We start from the raw sequence: 25,122 nt of genomic DNA on the forward strand, positions 1-25,122 counted from the left end.
TGAAATGTTTTCTACACCTTTTATTTTACCCAAAAAATTTACCACAGGCTCTATGTATGAAATGATGCAAAGTATGCTGGACTTTGTAATTACAAGGCCAGTATGGGCTGCCTGATTGTTGACATGCTTTGTAACTCTATTGTTAATATGTAAAATAATATATTTATGAAGACAAAATGTAAAAACTATTATTTACAAAAATCACAAATATATCCCTGTAATGGATTATAATGGACATAATTGGCACTTATGTGTAGGGGGGAGTATCTGTGTCTCTATCACATGACTCACCAAGGATTCCAGTTGGTTTCAGTCCTCCAAACTCCTGCATTGCTTTGATAGCTTTGGATAACTCTTCCTGTGTCTGTAACTGCCCTGTAACTGGATCAGGCGGTGGCAGATAGCCAAATCTCGTCAACCAGTCCTGTATAAGAAATTAGAAGGCATGAAAAGCATGTAATTAAACTTAAACAAAATGCAGTCTACAGCAATTTACTTTGCCAGGGTGCCTGTGGAAAGCAGCTGATGGAACTTATCCTTTACAGATCTGACCTAAATCCATTGCTGATCACCATAGGGTACTGAAATTTAGGATTATTCTTCTTAAATAATTACATCATCTTGTAACTTGGAATAAAGATGAAAAATAGCTTTAAACAGTCACAGTGTAGACAGTAGGAGTGTGGTGTTGCAGTATCACAAAAGTATCACAATACTTTTCTCTTTTGACGCCATTTCAATTGTATCTGATTTTCATACACCATATTGTCAAGAGTATTGGGACACCTGCCTTTACATGTGCATGAACTTTAGAGGCATCCCAGTCTTAGTCTGTAGGGTTCAATATTGCGTTGGCTCACCCTTTGCAGCTAAACAGCTTCAACTCTTCTGGGAAGGTTGTCCACAAGGTTTAGGAGTCTGTCTATGGGAATGTTTGACAATTCTTCCAGAAGTGCAATTGTGAGGTCAGGAATTGATGTTGGACAAGCTCACAGTCTCTGCTCTAATTCATCCCAAAGGTGCTCTATCAAGTTGAGGTCAGGGCTCGCTCATACATGTCTTCATTTCGTGAAGGGGGGGATTTTGGTGTGGGTTTGTTTTTCAGGGATTGGGCTTGGCCCCTTAGTTCCAGTGAAGGGAAGTCTTAAGGCGTCGGCATATCAAGACATTTTGGACAATTTCATGCTCCAAACTTTGTGGGAACAGTTTGAGGATGACCCCTTCCTGTTACAACATGAGTGCATACCAGTGCACAAAGCAAGATCCAAAAAGACATGGATGAGCAAGTTTGGGGTGGAGTAAAGTGAGTCCTGACCACAACCCGATAGGACACCTTTGGGAGGAATTAGAGCAGAGACTGCAAGGCAGGCTGTCTCATCCAACATCAGTGCCTGACCTCACAATTGTGCTTCTGGAAGAATGGTCAAACATTCCCATAGACACACTCCTAAACCTTGTGGACATCCTTCCCGGAAGAACTGAAGATGTTATAGCTGCAAAAGGGTGGGCCAACTCAATACTGAACCCTACAGAATAAGATTGGGATGCTATTAAAGTTCATTTGCGTGTAAAGGCAGGTGCCCCAATACTTTTGACAATATAGTGTATATGAAGCAGGATGAGATGAGGAAGAACAGTAGAATATTTGAAACAGAAGCAAATTCAGAATGACCATTAAGGCAGGCATTCAAGGAGATGGAGAAAAAAAGGATGCCATGAAAAAGAAAGGTCTTGTTCGTGGTTAAAAAAAAAATCATGGTAGCAACAATTTGCATGTTATGAATATGAGGATGAATGAGCACATACGGACATTTTTATGCAAAATGGTGATTGAATATAAAAGAACACTAGGTGGAGTATATAGAGGTTACAAGCAGTGTCAAGTTGCTCAGCTCTGTGGGTAATAATCAAATCTCAAAGTGTTACAGACGTTGGTGTGGAGGAAGCAGATATGAACACTGAAATGCCAGTTTGCTGCAGTTCCATAGATACTGATAACCAAGTAGAAGACATTTTTATGTCATTGCAAATCCCTGTTTTATTTTTAGTAGTTGACAAGGAAGGGATACGCTAGTCTCCAGAGGTCTTTGATTCTGCTCTTTCTGTAATATATTCTCCATATATTTGTATTACAGAAAGCTTCTGCATAAACTTTCATCTCACATAAAATATCCTGTTCACTTTAGATACTGGGGTCTGTCCTTCCTTTGTCTCCAGTAAAGGCTCTTCTAATCCCCAATGATTTATTTTGATATTTTCTGCTTCCCCTTAGTACTGAAAATAACTCAGAGGATAGAGGGATACATCAGGTAACATTTGCTAATGAGGTCTACATAAGCAATGCCTGTGGATCCCCCTGTCCTCTAAGTTCCTTTAGATTGAACAATTGTGGCTGTCAAGTTTTTTAAGGATAAACACCTTTGCTAGGGCACCTCTGGTAAGAACAAGATTTTTAAAGTCAGATCCACAGGCCCACCTCTTCACAATGAGAGAACCAGTTAGTTATCTTAGGGAGACGGGGATGAAACGGGGACTTCAACTAATAACCTCACTCCTCCCACTACCTGCCCCAGATCACCTTCAGCCAATTGTCCAAGGCTAAATTTGGAGAGATTGAATTGAATCACATTCCCAAGGAGTGCAACACGGGATAAACAGCTCAATGATTGGCACTAAACACCAGAGATGTTCCAGTACCAGGGTTTCTAGACTGGCAGCCAAATTAGGCATTGTCTACTTTATTTTCAAGAAGCAAGCTGCAGCTTCTATGAATTAAACAGGATCTATGAACGTAGGGGGAGGCCCTTTCAAACATCCACCCATCCTCCATTCACAGAACACATTTCATTTATGGAAGACATTAACACTGCTGCCCCAGAAGATTATGGTGGCATGGAGGCTTGGACAAAGGGGGATTGCAACTAACAGAAGAGGCATCAGCACAAGGGACACATCCTACCGAATGTAAGTTATATACCTGGTGCTGATTTTCAGTTTTTTATTGTGACTGCACTTTGGCTTTAACCCTTTATTTCAAGAGTTATTTACAAGTCAGAGAGAGGTTTTATCATAAAGCCCAATTGAACCCCTGTCATTTATTGCTGCACTGCAGCAAGGTTCCATACACTGACAAAAACAGGCGGTTCCTTTATTTTTTTACACTGCTAAGTGTTGCAGCGACTGGTAGAATTTCCTGTGCTGCCTGTTGGACCACAGGAACAGAAACACTTCTCAAATCAATAACTCTGCTCAGAGAGCAAGATCACTTTTGATTGATTTTGAGGGGTGTGAGGTCTTCTTCTGGAGCTGGATGATGCATATGGATCCTGGCTTCAATACAGTAATAATGTGGTTTAGTAAGGACCTGCTGAAATATGCATGGCCTTCCCTGAATGAGACATCACCTGGATGGGAGCATATGCTGCTCAAAAACCTGGTTATATCTTTCAGCATTGATGGTGCATATGTCCAAGCTCCAAATTCCAAATGTACTAATGCACCCCCATGCCATCAGAGATGCAGGCTTTTGAACTGAGCGCTAATAACAAGCCGGAAGGTTCCTTTCCTCTTTAGTCCAGAAGATGCGATGTCCATGGTTGTCAAAAAGAATGTCAAATTTCTATTCATCTGATCACAGAACAGTTTTCCACTTTGCAACAGACCATTTTAAATGAGCTTTGGTCCAGAGTTTTAACTTGCATTCACAGGTGACACAGTGAACTGTGTTCACAGAGATTTCTGGAAGTAGTCCTGATCCCATGCAATGATGTCTATTACAGAATCATGCCTGTTTTTAATTCGGTGCTGTCTGAGGGCCAGAAGATCAAGGGCATCCAATATTGCATTTTGGCTCTGTCCCTTGCACACAGAGCTTTCTCCAAATTCTCTGAATATTTTAAAGATATTATGTGCTGTAGATGATTTTTTATTGAGGAAAATTATGCTGAAATTATTCGATAATGTTTAGATGCACCTTTCATAGATTGGGGAACATATGCCCATCTTTACTTCTGAGACACTGACTCTCTAAGATGCTCTTTATATAACCAATCATGTTACTGACCTGTTGCCAATTAACCAACTTAGTTGCAAAATGTTCTTCCAGCTCTTCCTTGTTAGTGCCACTAACTTTGCCAGCTTTTTGTTTCCCTGTGCCTACTTTTTTGAGACATGTTGCTGCCATCAATTTCAAAATTACCTTTTTTTTTTTGCTTAAAATGGTACATTTTCTCAGTTTAAACATTTGCTGTTTTTTTCTAATTTCTATTGTGAATAAAATGTGGGTTTATGAGATTTGCAAATCAGTGCATTCTGTTTTTATGTAGATTTTACACAGCGTTCCAACTATTTAAAAATTTGGGGCTGTGCAGATAAATGTAAAGTGAGCAATTATTTATTTATTTTTGAAAATTCCAGACACAACATTACTGTTTTAAACAACTGCATTCTCCACTTTTTTGCTCCTTTGTTTGATGCAGGGATAGAACTCTACAGTTGGCTGGAAGAGTTTCAACCTTGACAGTGAATGTTTACGGGTAGCCTTGATGGTGAAGTATGCTTTTTGCCTTATGTAACGCTGCATTGTTCTTTCCTAACTGACAAAGCACGCATCTACAATAAGAGAAACGACAGAAGAGTGGGAGAGTACTGAAAGAGGACACAGGCATGGAAGTCAATCGATTTGTTTTTTTTACAATTCCATTCTCATGTGTATCAAGACTAGCTAATAGTGCCAGATATACCGCTCGTGATTTCACAGCATATACAGTTACATAGTTTTTATTAATTAGAAACTACATGTGGTAGCAGGAAATATTTGAAACAAGTTCTTTTTATTATTACGAGTCTCTTAGCAGCTGGCTCTTGGGATAAGCTGAATGTTAATTTTATGCATTACAATGATTTTCACATTTGCATTGCATTTGATGGCAGATAAGAATCTAATCGCCTGTTTGGGCTGCCAGTGTTTTCACAGCTGCTTTACAATTTAAAGCTTGCTATATTTGTGTCCATAAAATGTTATGTCTATCTGCAGCATACTTTGAAATCACCATATTGGACTCTTCTGAATACATAATCCCATTTTACCTATGCTCGAAGTACCCTGAAAAGCGAACAGATTTGATGTGACCCGTATGTCAATATGGTTATAATATAATCAAACAGCTGCGTGTCTTTTTCAAGCCCTTACATAGCTATGTGTGTCACTGTGATCATGGTATCATTACAACGTGTTCTGCTGCTCCATGGGGTTTAGAGGCATTCCAGCTGACAGGAGATAGAAGTGTGTTCATTTAGGTGGCAGGGATGAATCCTCATCACTGACTACAGGCAGTAAGGCCGCGTACACACGGGCGGACTGTTCGCCCAACCTTGTCCGCTGAACAGTGTTTGGGCGGACAGTCCGCTCGTGTGTGGGCTTTCAGCGGACAGTTTCAGCGGACAGTTGGACGGACAAGGTCTTTCGGAAATTCCGAAAAACTGTCCGCTGAAACTGTGTTTGAGCGAACAGTCCGCCCGTGTGTGGGCCTGTCCGCTGTACTTTCGAAATGAGCGGACTGTTCCCGCTCGGAAAGTCCGCCCATTTCGAGCGCGTGTACAGGTAGGCGGGGCCCGCGAAGGAGACGTCGCGGGCTCCGCCGCCTGGAATGGGCTTAAAGGGGAACCCCAACGCCGAAAAAAATCGGCGTGGGGGTTCCCCCAAAGTCCACACCAGACCCTTGTCCGAGCACGCTACCCGGCCGGCCAGGAAAGGGGGGCGAGCGAGCGCGCCCCCCCTCCCGAGCCGTACCAGGCCGCGTGCCCTCAACATGGGGGGTGCCTTGGGGAAGGGGGGGCCGCGCGGCCCCCCCACCCCAAAGCACCTTGTCCCCATGTTGATGAGGACAAGGGCCTCTTCCCGACAACCCTGGCCGTTGGTTGTCGGGGTCTGCGGGCGGGGGGCTTATCGGAATCCGGGAGCTCCCTTTAAGAAGGGGGCCCCCGGATACCGGCCCCCCACCCTATGTGAATGAGTATGGGGTACAATGTACCCCTACCCATTCACCTGTGAAATAAAGTACAAATAAAAACACAACACAGGGGAAAAAAATATTTTATTGCACAGCCGGGGGTCTTCCGTCTTCGGGGGTCTTCTCGCCGGACTCCTCCGCTATGTGTGTGTAGCTCTTTTGCCAGCGGAGGAGTCCGGCTTTCTTCCTCCCCGCCGCCGGCCTCTTCTCCCGACTTCGGGGGTCTTGTCCCCCTCTTCGGTTCTTCTGCCGGGCCACCGCGCCTGGTCCGGTGGCCCGGTCTTCTGTCGCCGTCTTCCGTTCTTCTGTCGCCGCCTTCGGTTCTTCTGCCGGGCCACCGCGCCTTCTTGTAGCTCTTTTACAGGCGGTGGCCCGGTCTTCTGTCGCCGCTGTCGCCGCTGTCGCCTTCCGTTCTTCTTCTTGTTCTTCTTGTTCTTCTCCAGGAGATGTTGACACGTCGCTCCCTCCGGCCGGAATGCCAGAGCCGCCCTGCGCTGTGACTTATATAGTGACAATGGGGCGGTGTCACATGGTATATGTCACATGGGTTGGTCACATGGGTTGATGTCACATGGGGACTATGACATCGTAAGGGGGCGGGGTCACCATGTGACCAACCCATGTGACATATACCATGTGACACCGCCCCATTGTCACTATATAAGTCACAGCGCAGGGCGGCTCTGGCATTCAGGCCGGAGGGAGCGACGTGTCAACATCTCCTGGAGAAGAACAAGAAGAACAAGAAGAAGAACGGAAGGCGACAGCGGCGACAGAAGACCGGGCCACCGCCTGTAAAAGAGCTACAAGAAGGCGCGGTGGCCCGGCAGAAGAACCGAAGGCGGCGACAGAAGAACGGAAGACGGCGACAGAAGACCGGGCCACCGGACCAGGCGCGGTGGCCCGGCAGAAGAACCGAAGAGGGGGACAAGACCCCCGAAGTCGGGAGAAGAGGCCGGCGGCGGGGAGGAAGAAAGCCGGACTCCTCCGCTGGCAAAAGAGCTACACACACATAGCGGAGGAGTCCGGCGAGAAGACCCCCGAAGACGGAAGACCCCCGGCTGTGCAATAAAATATTTTTTTCCCCTGTGTTGTGTTTTTATTTGTACTTTATTTCACAGGTGAATGGGTAGGGGTACATTGTACCCCATACTCATTCACATAGGGTGGGGGGCCGGTATCCGGGGGCCCCCTTCTTAAAGGGAGCTCCCGGATTCCGATAAGCCCCCCGCCCGCAGACCCCGACAACCAACGGCCAGGGTTGTCGGGAAGAGGCCCTTGTCCTCATCAACATGGGGACAAGGTGCTTTGGGGTGGGGGGGCCGCGCGGCCCCCCCTTCCCCAAGGCACCCCCCATGTTGAGGGCACGCGGCCTGGTACGGCTCGGGAGGGGGGGCGCGCTCGCTCGCCCCCCTTTCCTGGCCGGCCGGGTAGCGTGCTCGGACAAGGGTCTGGTGTGGACTTTGGGGGAACCCCCACGCCGATTTTTTTCGGCGTTGGGGTTCCCCTTTAAGCCCATTCCAGGCGGCGGAGCCCGCGACGTCTCCTTCGCGGGCCCCGCCTACCTGTACACGCGCTTGAAATGGGCGGATTTGCCTCCTTACGTGGGCGAGTCCGTTCATTTCAAAAGTTGAGCGAACTGTTTGCCCAACCTTGTTCGTCAAACAGTCCGCTCGTGTGTGGGCAAGTCCGCTCATGCAAATTTTGAGCGGACTGTTTGATGAAACTGTTTGCCGAACAAAGTTGGGCAAACAGTCCGTGCGTGTGTACGCGGCCTAAGTAAGAAGTAGTAGGTTGTCCTCAGAGAAATGAGCGGAGATTGTCAATGATCTCATAGTTGTTTCCTGACAGCAGCGTTTGAGCACAGCATTGAAGTAAATTAAGTCCATTGACTGGTCTTCTAAATACACCACTATGGTTGTGCCTACTATCACTTTCCTCAATTACAACCTTCATTTTGTTTTATATATGTAAACTGTACCAAAAAACCTCTCTTATTTGCCCGCTTTTGGTCTTCCTTCCCCACCCTCATCAATGTTGATTAAATTTTTAAACAAAATATTTAGTTTATACGATATACCTTATTTTTTATACAATCTCGGTGCCTCTCTACGCAATGTAAGAAGACCACACCTGCTGGGAGGGGCCAACAGGGTACTTCCTGACAACATTGCAGCAGTCTGCCTTGGTACTCCTTTCAACAGCCCCCAGCCCCGATGCAACAATGGGCTAATGCCGAGTACACACGATCGGAATTCTTGACGGAAAAAGCTCTGATGGTTTTCCCAATGGAATTTCGACGGAATTTGGCTCAAGCTGTCTTGCCTACACACGGTCACATCAAATTCCGATCATTTATAACGCAGTGACGTACAACACGTACGACGTGACTAGAAAAAGGAAGTTCAATAGCCAGTAGCCAATAGCTTCTGTCTCGTAGTTGAATCTGAGCATGCGTGATTTTTGGCGTGTCGGAATTGCATACACACGATCGGAATTACCGATAGAAATTTTGGGCTGGCGGAAATTCAGACAGCTAAATTCCGATGGAGCATACACATGGTCGCATTTTCCGATGAAAAGCTCTTATCGGTCTTTTTCTGGCCGGAATTCCCATTGTGTACAAATGTGCTTCCAAAAGAATGGTAAACATTCCCATAGACACACTCCTAAACCTTGTGGACAGCCTTCCCAGAAAAGTTGAAGCTTTTATAACTGCAAAGGGTGGGCCAACTCAATGTTGAATCCTACAGACTAATGCCCCATACACTCTATCCGTTTTTCTGCTGGGGTTTTCCTTCAGATTTACCAAAACCATATAATATGAGGTCAAACCTTAGGAGTTTCAATGTGTATGCAATCAGGCATGCCCTTGCACTACATGGTTTTTGTAAACCTGAGGGAAAAACTGATAGTGTGTATGGGGCTTAAGGCTGGGATGCCATTAAAGTTCATGTGCGTGTAAAGGCAGGCGTCCCAATACTTTTGGTAATATAGTGTATGTCCTAAGCCCCTTTCACATAGTCATTCCGATCAGATCCTGCTGTCAGTTTTTCAGGCAGATTTGAATAGAAGTCCAGTGTTAGTTTATGATGATGTGGGCCATTTACATACAGCTATGTCCAAGTCCTAATAACAATAAGTTGGGTTCTTTTGAAATTCATGCTATCAATGCTGAATGATCAGTAGTAGAAAATCAGTGCTTAAATCTGTAACATTTTTTTGTCAAGCGCTGTCTGTTAGGTGGTGCAGTGGTGTGGGGAATATGATATTGCAATATGACTGGATGATTAAAGGGTAGTGCCATTTTTATGAAAAAAATTAAATAAAATAGCAAAAAGATATGTATATAGTATATACAATTGCTGCACATGTCAAATTGTAATTTAGGCTGAGTTCAAACCTATGTGAATTGGATGCATTTTTTTCCACATCCAATTCGCATTACAGGACAATGTGACCAGCTCTCTATGGAGCCGGTTCACATATCTCCGTTGCGGTTGCGGAGCAGCTTGCACAGGACCGCTGTGTGTCTTTGGCTTCATTTCAGGGCCAAATTCTGCCAAAAATTGAAATCCTGAAATGGAGAACTGGGACGCACCGGGTCCCTGCTGTGAGCCGCATCCATCGGAGATGTGAACCCAGCCTCAATGGTGTTAAAAATGACCTTTCCTTTTCAATCTACACTCTATTACATTTTCTGTAAAATTCAATACAGTATGACAAACTGAAGGCTTTCTAAACACAGTTGGTTTACAGAAATTCCCCAGAAATTGAATTTCCTGCTTTCTTGTATGTAGGGTTGCCACCTAATCGTTTTAAAACTGAACACATATTAATTACACAGGTTCTGAGTCTGATTAAGGTGGTAATTAAACTCATTTAGTGCCTTATGTGCAATAAATTAACCTCAGAACCCGTGTAATTAATATGTGTTTGGTTTTAAAGGGATGAGGTGGCAACCCTACATGTATGATTGACTCACTAAATTTCCCAGGAGTCTGCACTACGAGATATGTCAAATTTTAAGAATCCTCTACAATAGGAATTCTATTTTTGATGCGATACTCCCTAAGGCATGGGTGCCCTAACGCTGGCCCCTGGTTGCCCTCTGATGTGGCCCGCCACTACTTGCTCTGGGATGGCGGGTCAGCAAATCCAGATCGCGGGTTCCTGACCTGCCATCCCCGAGCATCAGTGTGAAGAACAGTGCCTGCTCTAGAGAAAACACAGCCAATGCTTCCTGTTATAGGCGGAGTGATACCAGATACACTCCGCTTATGACAGTTCCCGGCACAATAAAGGAAGCATTGGCTCTGCTCTCTACTGCAGCCGCATGCTCCTGTCACACTGATGCCCAGGGATGGTGGGTCGGGAACACATGATCTGGGATAGCAGCCACCAGGGGTACCCCCAGTAGTATACCCACCAGCAGTAACCATGGCAGTACCCACCAGCAGTGCCCACTGGCAGTATCCACCAGCAGTACCCACTAGCACTGTCCACTGGCAGTACCACCCAGCAGTACCCACCAGCTGTACCAGCCAGCAGTACCCACCAGCAGTACCAAATAGCAGGAACCACTGGCAGTACCCACCAGCAGTGCCCACTGGCAGTACCAGCCAGCAGTACCCACCGGCAGTACCAGCCAGCAGTACCCACCGGCAGTGTCCACTGGCAGTACCAGCCAGGAGTACCATCCAGCAGTATCCACTGGCATTACCCACCAGCAGTTCCCACTGGCAGTACCAGCCAGCAGTATTCACCAGCAGTACCAGCCAGCAGTAACCACCAACAGTACCTGCCCTGGAGGACAGCCAGCAGCAGCTGCCAGCCATACTCATCAGGGGAACAGCAGTAGCCGGCGATACCTGCAGGAATTCTAAGGATGAAGTGAAGATTGAGGTCAGATGAGGTGCAGATACCACAGTGCATCAGTGTGAAAGCAGCCTTAGGCCTCTTTCACATGATCAGTCCAATCAGGTCCCCCTGCCCATTTTTCATGCGGACCCAAACGGATTCTCCATTTACCTTTATAGAGTGGCAGATGTAAACGGACTTGTGTTAGTTTACACTCGCCTTTCTCCAATCCGAGGATCCGTCCCCTTCTGTCTGGGTGGATCGGAGGGTCCATAGAGTTGAGAGGTTAGTGTCCGTGTCTTCTCTGCATATGCAGAGTGGATACAGACCTGTCATCCACCCGCTCCACCCATTGATCCGTTACCAAGTCACTAAAGTGGCCCTCACTCTTCAAAAGGATGCCCTAAGGATTATTTACTTCTAAAGGGATGCAGACCCTGCAACTTTTCTCAAGACTGAATGTGCATCAGCTGTGGATTAGAATGAGCACAGACATTACCATTCAGGAATGAGACATCCAAAGACATAGTGGAACATGCAGCTTTTTCTTAGGAACAGAAAGTGTAGTTTATTAAAATCAGTGTACATTGATCACTCAGAGGGGGTTGTTTTCGTTTTTTTTATCACAAAAGTGGAGTTACATTTTAATATTTTGACATGAAATTGACACCCAGAACAAGTCTCTATTATAATAACATTAATTCGGACACATAAAGGTTTATTTATAAAGCATTCATTCAGCATATTTACCCCGTGAGCTCTTTACTGCTATTCGCCCAAATCACATTTAACAGAGTTTGCCTAGTGTACTACAGCCACATTCAGGCTATTTATAATAGGATAAAAGTGCATCAGGCAAAGCCAGTGAACAGCCATCAAATGTCACAAGTACGGTGAGCCTGGAGGAAAACTCGCCAGCAGGAGCTCTCCATAGTTCTGAACCTGTATTTTTAGCACAAGACGACCTAAGTGTATTTATTAATGTTAAAAATAAAAAAAGCCTGGCTCGCCTCCCCTGGAGCTAGCCAGTCCAAGCAGCAAGTTGGTATCCCCCAAAGAATGGGGTCATTAAGCTTGCAGACCCCCTACTATGTTCATACCAGCCTTTATGGCTATCAGTATTGTGGGATGCTTTGAGAGATGGCTTTCGACTAAATAATGGATCTCCCTCTCAAAGCACCAGTGTTGATAGGTTGGGATTGTATAGGGGTGTTAGCAAGGAAAGGGAGAGTGGCTTACGTGCCATCTACAAAAATATGTTGCAGTATACGATCCTTATATGTGGTGGTAGCATTGATTTTCTTTCTACTTTAAGGTCTTGTTCCCACAGGGCACACTGCAATGTATGCCCATGCAGTGGCCTTGATATACAAGTGTTCTGTGCATCCCTGTGCGGTCCCACTAGTATCAATTGGGATGCAGTGCTTGCACAGACACTGTCACAGTTCCCAATTTGACATCCATGCCGCAGAGGGTGTGTAAGGATCCGTGAACTCACACTGCCTGCATTCTGGGCCATTCACCTGCACTTGCATGGATGTCAAATTGGGAACAGCGTCTGTGTCCCATTTGACATTAAAGGAACTGCTTGCGCAGGGACACCTGTGCATCCCAGAGCGATTAAACGCTGTAGTGCATCCCATGTGAACAAGCCCTTATTTTCATCTGGTGATATGGCCAGTAACAGACTTTCTGTCTTAGGGTGGCTCCACTCTATGGAGGAGCAACAAAGCCACCCAACGTTACCAAGATTCTAAATGGAGAGAAGGTAGTGTTATGCCGCGTACACACATAGCAGACTATCCGGCGGACTTAGTCTGGCAGACTTTCCGCCGGACTGTCCGAACAAGCTACCTGTCCACACACGGCACTTTTGCGGCGGACTAATACGGCGTACTAAGTCTGCCGGACTATCCGCCGTACTTTTGAAACGAACGGACTCGCACACACACGCGGAGGAATGTCCGCTCATTTTGAGGGCATCTCCAGGTACCCGGGGGCCAGCGAAGGAGGCGTTGCTGGCCCTGTCACCTGGTATGGACTTAAAGGGGAATCCCTACGCTGAAAAATCGGCATGGGGGTCCCCCCTAGGTCCATATCAGACCGTTATTCGAGCACGCTACCCGGCTGCCCAGGAAAGGAGGTGGGGACGAGCGAGCGCCCCCCCTCCTGAGCCGTACCAGGCCGCGTGCCCTCAACATGGGGGGGTGCCTTGGGGAAGGGGGGGCCGCACGGCCCCCCCACCCCAAAGCACCTTGTCCCCATGTTGATGAGGACAAGGGCCTCTTCCCGACAACCCTTGCCGTTGGTTGTCGCAGTCTGCGGGCTTATCGGAATCCGTGAACCCCCTTTAATAAGGGGGCCCCCGGATCCCGGCCACCCACCCTATGTGAATGAGTATGGGGTACAATGTACCCCTACCCATTCACCTGTGAAAAAAAGTAAAAAAAAAACAACACACAAGGGTTAAAATAGTTTATTGCACAGCTCCGGGGGTCTTCTTCCATGTTCGGGGGTCTTCTCACCGGACTCCTCCGCTATCTTCTGCTCTTTCGCTAGCTCTTTCACTAGCGGAAGAGCCCGGCTTTCTTCTTCGCCACCGCCCTCTTCTTCCGACTTCGGGGGTCTTGTCACCCTCTTTGGGGGTCTTGTCCCCCCCTTGTTTTCTTCTTGCCGGGCCACCGTGCCTTCTTCTAGCTCTTTTACAAGCGGTGGCCCAGTCTTCTGTCGCCGCTGTCGCCGTCTTCTGTTCTTCTCTTCTGGAGATGTTGCCTCGTCGCTGTCTCTGGTCACAATGGCAGGGATGCGGTGCGTGGCGACTTATATAGGGACATCACCGGATGATGTCCCCGCCCATTATGATGTCACAGTCCCAGCATCCCCACCACACTATCAGTGGTATATAAACCTATTTTGGCCTACACTCATAGCACGCTCCCTATGTACACCAAAATATGGTCCAGGGAGCTGGGGTTTATGATTCCTGCCAGAGATTGGCACACTGCATTTCTCTTCACTCATAAATCTACAATCTCCAGTTGCACACAAGAGAAAAATGATAAACTACTTTCCAGATGGTACCGTGACCCAGTTTCTATTAACCACATTTTCACTACATCTTCAAACATCTGATGGCACTGTCGCAGAGAGAGAGGAACATACCTGCACATCTGTTTGGACTGTGACCAGATCCACCCATTTTGGTCAATGACCTTTCAGATATACACAGATGTCTATGATGAGTCTCTCACTCTTTCCCCCACCATAGCTGTATTATGTATTTTACCGGGCTCAGTCAAATCTCAGAAATCAAATCTTTTAAGATTTTTCCTTCCTGCAGCTAGACAGCTTATTTCCAGATTTTGGACTTGCACATCCACTCCTTCTTTGTCCCTCTGGATGGACATAATCAACGACACTATGCTAATGGAGGAAAATGCAAGCTAAAGAACTGGATATTTGGGAAAAATGTGCCACCTTACATCTGGATGCAGTACTCTCTTCTGAGAAACTGAGGAATAAACTCTAACAATAAACCCTGGCCATTTTGTGATATTAAACAGGAGGACTCATATCCACTGTATACTGTTCTCTCCCTCTTTTGCCTTGCTTCTCTTTTTCTTCTGTTCTCCTCTCTCTTTATTTTTCCCCTGAGTATTATCATTCATTGTTTATCCTGAGTCACTTGATGTTGCATTGATTATTTATATTCGTAACTGTCCTGATGTTATAGATATCACCCACGCCTTTGATCCTGGACCTAGGTGGCTATCTGAAGACATCCCTATTCCCATATCAGTAATCAATATTGATTAATGTGCCTCTTTTTGGATGTTGACTGACAATCATTCTTGTGTGATTAATGTGTGATCAATGTCAAGTTTTGACAACTTGTTAATAAAAATATATTCAACCTAAAATAATGTGCCATAATGCCATAGCTCCCAACTCTGTTCCCGTCCGGAGTACATTAAAGAGGCAGTAATCCCTGATGGGGTTTCCTTCCTTTCTTCTTCGCCTGTTTTCCTTCCGGGGGCCGCGGACTCTGGCTGTGTGACTGCCCGGTGCCGTGTGATGTCACTCCCGCGTGTGCACGCAGGAGCCACCGGTCACTGCACACACTCCTGAAGAAACAGCAGGGGTGGCTGCTCCTTCAGAGTGCATGCACCGATTATATCATCAGCTCAGTAAACAGTGAATATCTCTTAAACTTTACATGTTTAGGAGATATTTAAAGTACCTATAAGTAAGCCTTATTCTAGGCTTACCTATAGGTACAAATGTTACAGGGAGGTTAACAACCTCTTTAAATATAAAATACAATAAAAAGAGAGGGGGGCCCTCATTGCTCAAATGCGTAGATCTCTCTATTAAAGTCCCCGAGACATTAAAATTGTCAGGTGGTTTAACAAAAATCTGAAAAAAATTGTATTGTGTGGACTGACCCTTTCAAGAAAATAAATAAAAACACCTAGATTTTGGTCTTTATTAGCTCTAATATGGACCTTTACGGACACTAAGCACTTTTCTCAATGGGACATAGGCAGTGTTTATTATTGAAAGCATAGTTGCAGCTGTTTTGTTTGTGGTCTTACATTGTAAAACTTGGATATATGATTTAAAAAGGGATTTCTTGAAGAAGAGGGAGTTGTAGTAACCTATTTTTTTAATTTAAATATGATGTAAAAACATTTTTTTTAAATAGGTATTTTTTTTTTAATTGTGTTTATTTTTTTTAACAAAGAGTGTGTAGCCCTTGGGCACCTAAAAAGTAATTTTCAATTGGTAACCGTATAGCGCTTATGTGATCAGAATGTAGTGTAGCTTGTCACCATGTTATATAACCACATGGGTAATGGTTAATCCGGCCCTGGAATCATATTTTTTCATATTGTTAATATATTCCTTTACATATGGCTAGTGTAAGTTATAGCTACAGCTTCATAAATCTCTTAATAATCAGACTGTACTGGAAACATACAAACCTAATATGAAAAATGCCTTGCACAATGTGCCCACATTAGACCATTATTAAACCATCTATAAGGCAAGCAGATATTTATCATAAACTCAGATGGTACCTAGGAAAAAGGACGATGCTTGCGTTTATGGCTCGGGGTCTTCCATACGCTGTATGAATCCCTGCTGTGTTCCAGTTTTTTATTTTCATTATGGAAACATTTGTGTGGTCGTTCTGTTGCAGCTAATTTAAAAAAATAATCATGTGTAACAGGGCTTTGTATCTATTTTCAAGCTCAGCTGGCCATTCCTTTCATTTCTCATAGTTAGTGTCACATGCTGCTAAAAGCTTACACGGCCTGAGTACATTGTTCTCTTAAAGGAAACCTGTCATTACCATCAAGAAATTGCGGTGACATAATAAAGTAAAAGCAGACCACACAATGTGCAGCACATATTCTGTCTTCTGAGAAGCAATGTCTTTGGAGTGGAGAATAATGAAGGTTTAAAAAAACTCTAGGAAAAGAAAATGAGAGTCCTGCACATAGCAACTAATTGTTTTACAGCTGTCGATTTTTAGTGTGAAGCTGATCATGGAATACCTAATCTGATTGGTTGCTGTGGGCATCACAAATACTCCTCTATCCTATCAGGTTAAAAATACCAAATTCGCTTGTCACTTGCAGGCTAAGTTCACCTTTGAATCCCCTCTGAAAGAAAACTGCTTATGCAATCAAGGGTCCCGTAGATAATGAAAAACTGCGCAGCTTTAAAAAAAAAAGTGAAATAATGTAAATGTTGTACCTGTAGGCCATTTGCATCCCTCCATAAGGCTGGCCAATAACTTCCACAGTGACATGTCTCTCGTTCTGTCCCTAGAATGCTTTATCTGTCATAAGCTTGCCATCAATGAAAATCAGTGGAGCAAGCATGCCTCCTAGTTTGACTCTCTATGCATGCAGTGTGCTCTTCTAGAAATCTCACTTATGGGAGGTTTATGGCCTAGCTTACAGAGGCATGCCAAAGACACAGGTATAATATTTGCATTATATCACATTTTTTTAAAGCTTCACAGTTTTTCATTATCTACTGGGGGGAAGTTAGCAATAAATGCCTGCCAGGGCTGGGCTCAGCCCTTCCTTTTGAAAGCTGGCCGCTCAGCTGTGGGTTAATTGCCAATCTTTTGCACAGTGACTCACCTGATGATGATATCCTGTTCGTCAGTCCTGCTGGTTACTTAACCCTCTCTGCCCTTGCCTTGGTCAACACATCCAGAGACTCTCTCCTTTGTGCCTATTGAAGATTTGCTTGGCTGATGGCCCTTATGGTTCCTGATCCTGCTTGCTGTTCCACTATGCTGATTATTCGGTTTCCTGATTTCTGGCCTGTCCTGAAGTATGCTCATCTGTGGCTTCCTGGCATTTTGGCTTGTCTGACTATCCGTTCCGGTTACCGAACTCTGGCTATGATTTGACTACGTTGCTCTGTTTACCTTTTACTATTATTATTATTAACCACTTCTGGAGTGCCGCACGCTGATATACGTTATCACTTTGAAGAGGAATATTGTTGTTATAACAGCAGCTAGCTGCCATAAGCTGGTATCCTCTTCTTCAGCGGGCGGTCCAGTTTACGATAATAGTGGCCTCTGCGGCAGATTCGCCCCATTCTCCGGTGGCCTCCACCGCTTACTGGAGCCATCGCTATCAGCGGAGTCGATCGGATGCTTCTCCTTCCTGGGTATGGAGATGACTGAGGGGAAGATGGCTCCCACCCATCTCTATATCAGTGCAGGGTGGGAGCGATGTCAAAACGTCACTTCTGCCCATAGCTCCTAAAGGGCCATTTTTTTTTTTTCAAATTACATTTTTTTTTGTTATTGCATTTTAGTGTAAATATGAGATCTGGGATCTTTTTGACCCCAGATCTCATATTCAAGAGGTCCTGTCATTCTTTTTTTGTATTACAAGGGATGTTTACATTCCTTGTAATAGGAATAAAAGTGACACCATTTTTTTTTAAAGAACGGTGTAAACATAAAAAATAAAAGGTAAAATAAATAAGAAAAATTTAAATAAAGATTTTAAACGTGCCCCATCCCACCGAGGTCACGTGCAGAAGCGAACGCATACCTGAGTAGCGCCCGCATATGAAAACGTGTTCAAACCATACATAGAGGTATTGCCGCGATCGGTAGAGTGAGAGCAATAATTTTAGCCCTCCTCTGTAACTCAAAACATGCAACCTGTAGAATTTTTTAAAGGTCACCTATGGAGATTTTTAAGGGTAAACGTTTGTCGCCATTCCACGAGCCATTGAAGCGTAACATTTTGGGTATCAATTTACTCGGCATAACATTATCTTTCACAATAAAAAAAAAAAGGACTAACTTTACTGTTGTCTTATTTTTTAATTAAAAAAATAGTATTTTTTCCAAAAAAGTGCACTTGTAAGACATGTTATTCTCTACGGTGTTAGAAAAAGAAAATGTATAATGTCTGGGGGTTCTAAGTAATTTTCTAGCAAAAAAAAACTGTTTTTAACTTGTAAACAACAAATTTCAGGCTCAGGTGTAATTTTAGCTGCACTTCTGTCTCAGTCTGATTCATGGTGTCTGTCAGTGCCTAGGCAGTTTTTCTCAGAGGGGATGCAAAGGCAAACTTAGTCTGTACTGGGAAACACATAAAATGTTAGTGCTGTCTTCTTAAAGCGGAACTAAACCCATTGACTTAACTGTTTCCAGAAACAGTTACATTCAATAAATGCAGTGAATGATTACTGTCAGTTTCTTGTGCTCTCAACAGTACTGTGCCATTAAATGGCTTGTGTCATACCTAATCACATGTGCCGCACCATAGCAACTGCAGATCAAAAGGCTAAGATCGCAGTTTTCTTGGCTCTAGAGGAGAAGAGAGTTAAGTTCCACTTTAAAATCCAAGTTGTCTGGCTGTCATAATGTGCCAAAGGGCATCCATACTTTCTCAGTCACCAACCAGGAGCGCTGCATACTTTTTCCAGTAATGAAGCCATTGGATCACCAAAAAGCATTCCAGAAGAAGAAGTTAGTCATGGCAACCTTCTTATTTCTCTTAGCAAGGGTTTCTAGAAGGATCATACTGCAATCAATGCCAGTAAAGCACAACTCGTTTTAGAGTAAAAATACAAGTACAGGGTATATTTGGATTGATTATTATGGGTATTGCATTTTTGTGCCTCTTGCTCTTAGTTTTCACTTCTCATTTCTTCTTCTTTGCAATTATCTTTTATAGTAGAAGAAGGTAGAAATGGTACAGCCTCAGGTCTGTCAGCAATTCTGGAAAGTGTTTTGGTATTGTAAATACAAAATATTCAGCTGATAATTAAATTGCACAAAAAGTGAAAAACGACCGTGCCACCCCCAACTGTGGGGCACAGTGGTGTAGTGGTTAGCACTCTCACCTAGCAGTAAAAAGGGTCGCTGGTTTGAATTCCAACCACAACACTACCTGCCTGGAGTTTGCATGTTCTCACTGTGCCTGCGTGGGTTTCCTCTGGGTACCCTGGTTACTCCCACACTCCAAAGACTTGCAGGTAGGTTAATTGGCTTCTGTCCAAATAGTATATGAATGGGGACCTTGGATTGTGGGCTCCTTGAGGGTAGGGACCAATGTGAGTGTGTGAAATGTACAGGGATAGGGACAATTGTAGACACTCACTAAGGATGGACTGGTGTCTTTATTCAACCTTACTAACTATGTAACTATGTCTGTCCCTGAGACCCAATTATTTGCCCTTTGGGCCCCACCATCTTGTCTCTCACATGGTATAGAGGTAGTGAAGCCAAGCTTTTAATCAGAGCTTCCAAGTCAAAGGCCACCTCCACCTTCCCACACCTGGCACAGGTTGCTGCAGGGCATATGTCCATAGACAATGGGAACCGTTAGACATGGGGGGGGGGGGGGCTTACCCTTTGACTACTGACAAAAAGTCAATATTTGCATACCAGTAACATTGTTGTTTAGACTTCTTTAGGCTGCATTTAAAACAGCGGGCGAAACAGATTTTTGGAGTATAGTTACATGATTATGGAATGGAAACATTCACATTAATTCATCCAAAAAAGAAGAATCATTTGCAAGGCTTTTCTTGTTCAGATGCCATGAAAAACTCAATAAACAGAAGAGTCAAAAGCCGATCAAACCTTTCACCTTATTCGTGAATTTGATTGTTTAGGGATATAAATGTTTAACGGATCACATAAAAGGGGTCAGAACTTGACCTATCTTTTTTATTTGCAGTTACAGTATAAGGCCAGAAGTCTCAAAATGCATTAACTATGTTTTATACATTAGGGAATTGATATGAGAGGTATAGTACATTTTAAGGCCAAATCATCCACACGCGGACGAGCATTAAAACCTTGGGAGACTTGCCTATGAGAAATAATGTCAGTGTCAGCTTGTATGGAATTTAAAAAGGGTTCAGCAGCAAGGTCACCGAATAGGGGGGCGGGAGGCTTGTTCGGTGACTTTGCATACTGTTTTTAATGCTGATGTGTGTGTGCCTGGGATAACAATTCACAGATCTTCAGTTCTCTGTGTTACATGAATGACTTCCATGGAATGGCAAAGTGCTGATAGTACTATATGTGAGACCAACGTACTGAACTGCTTTTAAAACATTTCTTCTAGCATGGAAGTTGTAAATTATTTGGCACATTTGCTAGTAATATCACAGTTTCTGTAGAAAACATGGAATACTAAACAGCAATAACATAGCAGAGAAGTATGCAGTGTGATCTCCAGCTGTTTCGCAATATCCACCATACTGAACGTTTCTGCAACCCAATAGCTGCATATTTTATATTATTACTAAGCCTAATAATCATTAATTAAAGCTGATCTCCAGGCAAACGGCTAAATATACTGTGTTTATAGCAGCTGCTTTACCTTTGAAAGGTTTTGTATCTCTATCCATCTAGCCACGAGATTTTCATAGTGCCATCACATAGCACAACCAGGCTTTTCTCTAGTGCAGCTAAATAATACAGCTGGTAATCTCTCTGCCAACTCTGATATGTCATATTCAGGGACTTATACTAGTTAAATATTAAAGTGATTGCAAAGCTTTTTTTTTTTGTAATTAAAATAACAAACGTTATATTTACCTGATTTGTGTAATGGCTTTGCACAGAACAGCCCAAATCCTTCTTTTCTGGAGTTCACTCTGCCCTCCAGCCGAGTGCCCCCATAGCAAGCTGCTTGCTATGGAGGCACTTGTGCATGCTTGCTCCCAAGCCCTGCTCTGTGTGTTCATAAAACACAAAAAGCGGTTGTTGGCCCTGGCCTCACTGGCTCTGTTTCACAGCAGTGGAATCCAATGGCTATCTGAGCCAATTCAGAACGAAAGAGCCTCAGGCTCTTGTGCATGTCGCTGGATATAGAACAGACTCAGGTATGTATTTCGGGAGGTCTATTGGGGAAGCTCCCTGCAGAAGTTTTTTTTTTTACATAGAATTCAGTAAGGTAAAAAAAAATGTCTACCTTTACAACCACTTTAAGTTACAGTTAATCTTTTTTTTTAATTAAAGCAAACGATATCATTGGTGTTCTTTTTCATCTGCCTAGAGTTCAGCTTACAAAATTTTAAGAAAACCTGCACTGAAAGAAATATGGAGGTTGACATTGTTGACTTCTGAAAATACTAGTTGCCTGTCTGTCCCTGGTTTACTTAAAGCTGAATTCCAGTTTGTTTTTTATGGTTAAATTTGTCCAACTTGAAACATTTTAAGTAAATATGCATATTCCATATGTGCCAGATCCTTGTGGAAGCGGAGAATCAGTGTTGTGCCCCATGCTACTACTACAGTTATGCTCACTGTCTTAGAGTTCCTGCACCAAGTTGGGGAAACTTTACAGTGATGTCAAGACCTCCACCTCATCCAATCAAAAAATGCCTTATATTTAGTGAGAGAAATAGAAGGTGTTCTTTGAATAGCATCTACGCTGAGTGGACAACCCCCTCTGGATTCTATATACAGCAAAGCAGCAGCTCAGGCACAGAAAAACAGCCAGGATCACTGTAGTAGCTCCAACTACTATAGTGACTCTCCACTTCCATAGGGACTGGCCAAGCATGGAAAATATATAATTATATTGGTCCAAGCTGGACCAATCTATGTAAAAAAAAAAAAAAAAGTTAAATCAGAGTAGATCAAGAACTCCTGATCTAATTTCTTGTTTCAGGCGATTCAATTAAAGTGATGAAGCCTTTTTATCGGCATGACAGCCAGGCAGCTGGTACTTTTAGAAAGATGGCAACAATAGCCTCCATATTTCTTTCAGCTTTCTTTTAAGTAACTCTCCATCAAATCATCCCTAGGTTCAAGCTGAGAGGCAATTTGTCATATTAGAGAAGTGAGATAAAATAATCTGTAATAGAGTCAGAAAAGCCGGTGACTGATTGTCAGATGTAAAACTGACAGAAGTCTAGGGGTTTAGTGGACAGAATTTAATACTTTGCTAGAACAATTTCATTCCAATTCATTGAAGATTCCGAGCTGCAGCAGTTGTATCGCTATATAAAGAGAGCATTTACCAGAACCCTTGGTGAAAGCAGGAAGATGAGAAATCTGGGAAATCCTGTCGACACACACTTCTGTGCAATCACCGCAGGAAATAGAAAAGTTGATTTTTCTTGGCAGTTTTTTGAAATGGGCAGGTCATTTTCATTTTAACATTAACATTTAATTACAAAAAGGCATTTGTAGCAATGATGTATGTTGGATAACCAATGGTGGCAGATGTCACTGGAATGTCATGGGATGTTACTTGTCAGACTGCTGCACCAAAAAAGTCACTAATTGAACACCACAAAATTAAATGGAATTGACATTATTATGGAGTTGGTTTAGATCAGCCTTTCTCAACCTTTTCAACATGGACGAACCCTTGAAATTGTTCTCCAGTCTCGGGGAACCCCTGCCACAAATTAGAAATCTACAACTCATGATACATTAGTGTGATGGTCAGTGGGAAGAATGGTCCTTACACTTGTGGTTATTGGGAAGAATTACCTCCTTACAGAGAGCTAAAAAAATCAATGGTGTCAGTGGGAAGTTATTCGAGAGGCAGAAATGGCCCAATGCTGAAGGAACCCCTAGCAACCTCTGGAGGAACCCTGGTTGAGAATCACTGGTTTAGATGTATTTCCTTAAGCTAGATACACACTATACAACATTTGCCAGATTTCCTTTAGATTTACCTTCAACTATGTAGCATAAGGGCCTACCTGATTGCATACAAATTGAAAGGATTTAGGTTTGACCTCATATTATATGGTTTTGGTAAATCTAAAGGAAACAACAGCGCCTAGAGCCGATTCAGTTCGCATTGTGCGCTATACAAGTATTTCATTCATTCATTCATTCACAAATCTAAACAAAATTGTATATTGTGTATCCAGCTTTAGTTAGAATTCTCTCCTTCTGGAAATGAGGACTGGTTGTACAAATTACAAGTTTGCAATATAAAATCACACGTGTGTAGCAGTGCACAGGTCACTGGTCCATAGAGGATGCTAATGCTACCTAGCTGAGAGCTGGCCACAGCAGGGTCAAGGGGGACTGAGATTACAGTTACTTTTTTTCAAGAGGAGGATAATATTATTATTATTATTATACAGGTTTTATATAGCGCCAACAGTTTGCGCAGTGCTTTACAACATGAATATGGGAGACTTTTAGTGGCATGAGTTCGTATTATGTATTCTCTATATATCTATAATATTTTGTATTTACTTTACTATTTACTAGCTTCCTCCCAAAGACTTCACACTTTGCCTATCTGGTGTTTTGTTAACATGTATTGTATTAAAGTGACACTGAATTCAAATTTTTACATCAATCATTCGAAAATATAGTATACCATAGTTTCGATTTTTTTTTTGGAATGACAATTCTTGTTGGCCTTAGCGCTCATTCTGTTTCTGGGGCAGAAATGATGGACAAAAGAGAAAATCTGCATAAATGCAAAATGTAACAAAAGCTATTCATTCCCAAGACATGGAATGTATGATGGCCCTGTGAATTACAAAACGCCATTCTCTCAAATACTTCTATTATTAGTATAAGGAATTTCTGTACATAATTCATACATCGGTATACGTCTCATTTTATCTTTTATTATACTGAAGAATCTTTGCTTCACTGTGTCTCTCCAAACCATCCTCCTCTCACTGCTTTGTCTTCCTCCTCGTTGTGAAGTGATTTTCTCACCAAATACATTCTCTATTCTTTCCGCCTCTTTGTATTTTCCACTGTATTCTTTGACTATACCAGCTTAATTCTGGAAAATATTTTCTGAGTACTTTCCAAGACAACAATGACCATAAGAACCTAAGCTGAACTGTGAGTGAGCCATTGGGTTAACCTCATTACAGATGAATGGTCTTTAGCAAAAGACTTTCTTCCACAATACACTGTATGATCTTCAATCAGTCATGCAGTTTAAATGGAAGGAAGGAAAGACACACTTAAAATTGAAGTAACAAATTAGTGAACAGGCACAAAGGCAGCTGAGAGATTTTGTGTTTAATAATTGTATCGCTGCGAGTCAAGCCATGAAAGAGTGCCCTAATTATCACTGATGAGCAATTAAGCATAAAAGTTATTAGTCTGCCAGAACGTTTATCAAATTATTTTCATTTTCCAAAAGAGAAACAGATTTCAATATAAACAATGTTTTGTTTAGCTCTAGCTGATTAATAAGTTAAAAGGTATAGTCACAAGTGCTATATGTTTCCAAGCTATTCATTGCAAACCATAGCTATCACAACAAAATTAGAATAACACTTAATATGAATGTTGGCAGGTCTAATAAGGCAAAGTGCTAGCATCTTACAAAATACAAAGGATTTTTAGGGAGGCAGTGACTGTACGGCACCAGACAAGCCAACGTCAGCCCTTAATTTCATTTAAAGTGCCGAAGTCAAACCTGAACTCCAGGGAAAGTCATTCCTCTGCAATGAGGAAGCCCCATGCACTGAAGGGTTAAATGCTCATTTAGGTCTAGGGCAAGGGGTATCCAAACTTTCTGAACAAAGGGCCAGTTTACTGTTCTTCATTCTTTGAGAGGGCTGGACTGAGTAGAAAATGCCCTGGTGCCGATGATAGTAAAGAATACCCCATCATTGGTATTAGTGGGAGGAATAGTGCCCCATTGTTGGCATTAGGAAAATAAATAGTGCCCCATCATTGGTGTTAGTGGGAAGAATAGTGCTCTGCAGTTGGTGTCAGTTGGAAGACTAGTGCCCC

General features: G+C 43.3%; 1 protein-coding gene across 2 annotated transcripts in view; it reads right to left on the bottom strand.

Moving 5' to 3' along the window:
• Nucleotides 1-25,122, bottom strand: part of MMP17 (matrix metallopeptidase 17) — a 210,310-nt gene that overhangs the window by 86,098 nt on the left and 99,090 nt on the right. For both annotated transcript variants that reach the window (XM_077461772.1, XM_077461773.1), the window contains exon 2: nucleotides 292-424. In XM_077461772.1, the coding sequence (XP_077317898.1) occupies nucleotides 292-424 (133 nt within the window). The remainder of the gene's footprint in view (nucleotides 1-291; nucleotides 425-25,122) is intronic.

The sequence above is a fragment of the Lithobates pipiens genome, unplaced genomic scaffold (genome assembly GCF_037356315.1).
Source record: "Lithobates pipiens isolate NorthernLeopardFrog02 unplaced genomic scaffold, aLitPip1_a1.2 Scaffold_3, whole genome shotgun sequence".
Classification (NCBI taxonomy): domain Eukaryota; kingdom Metazoa; phylum Chordata; class Amphibia; order Anura; family Ranidae; genus Lithobates; species Lithobates pipiens.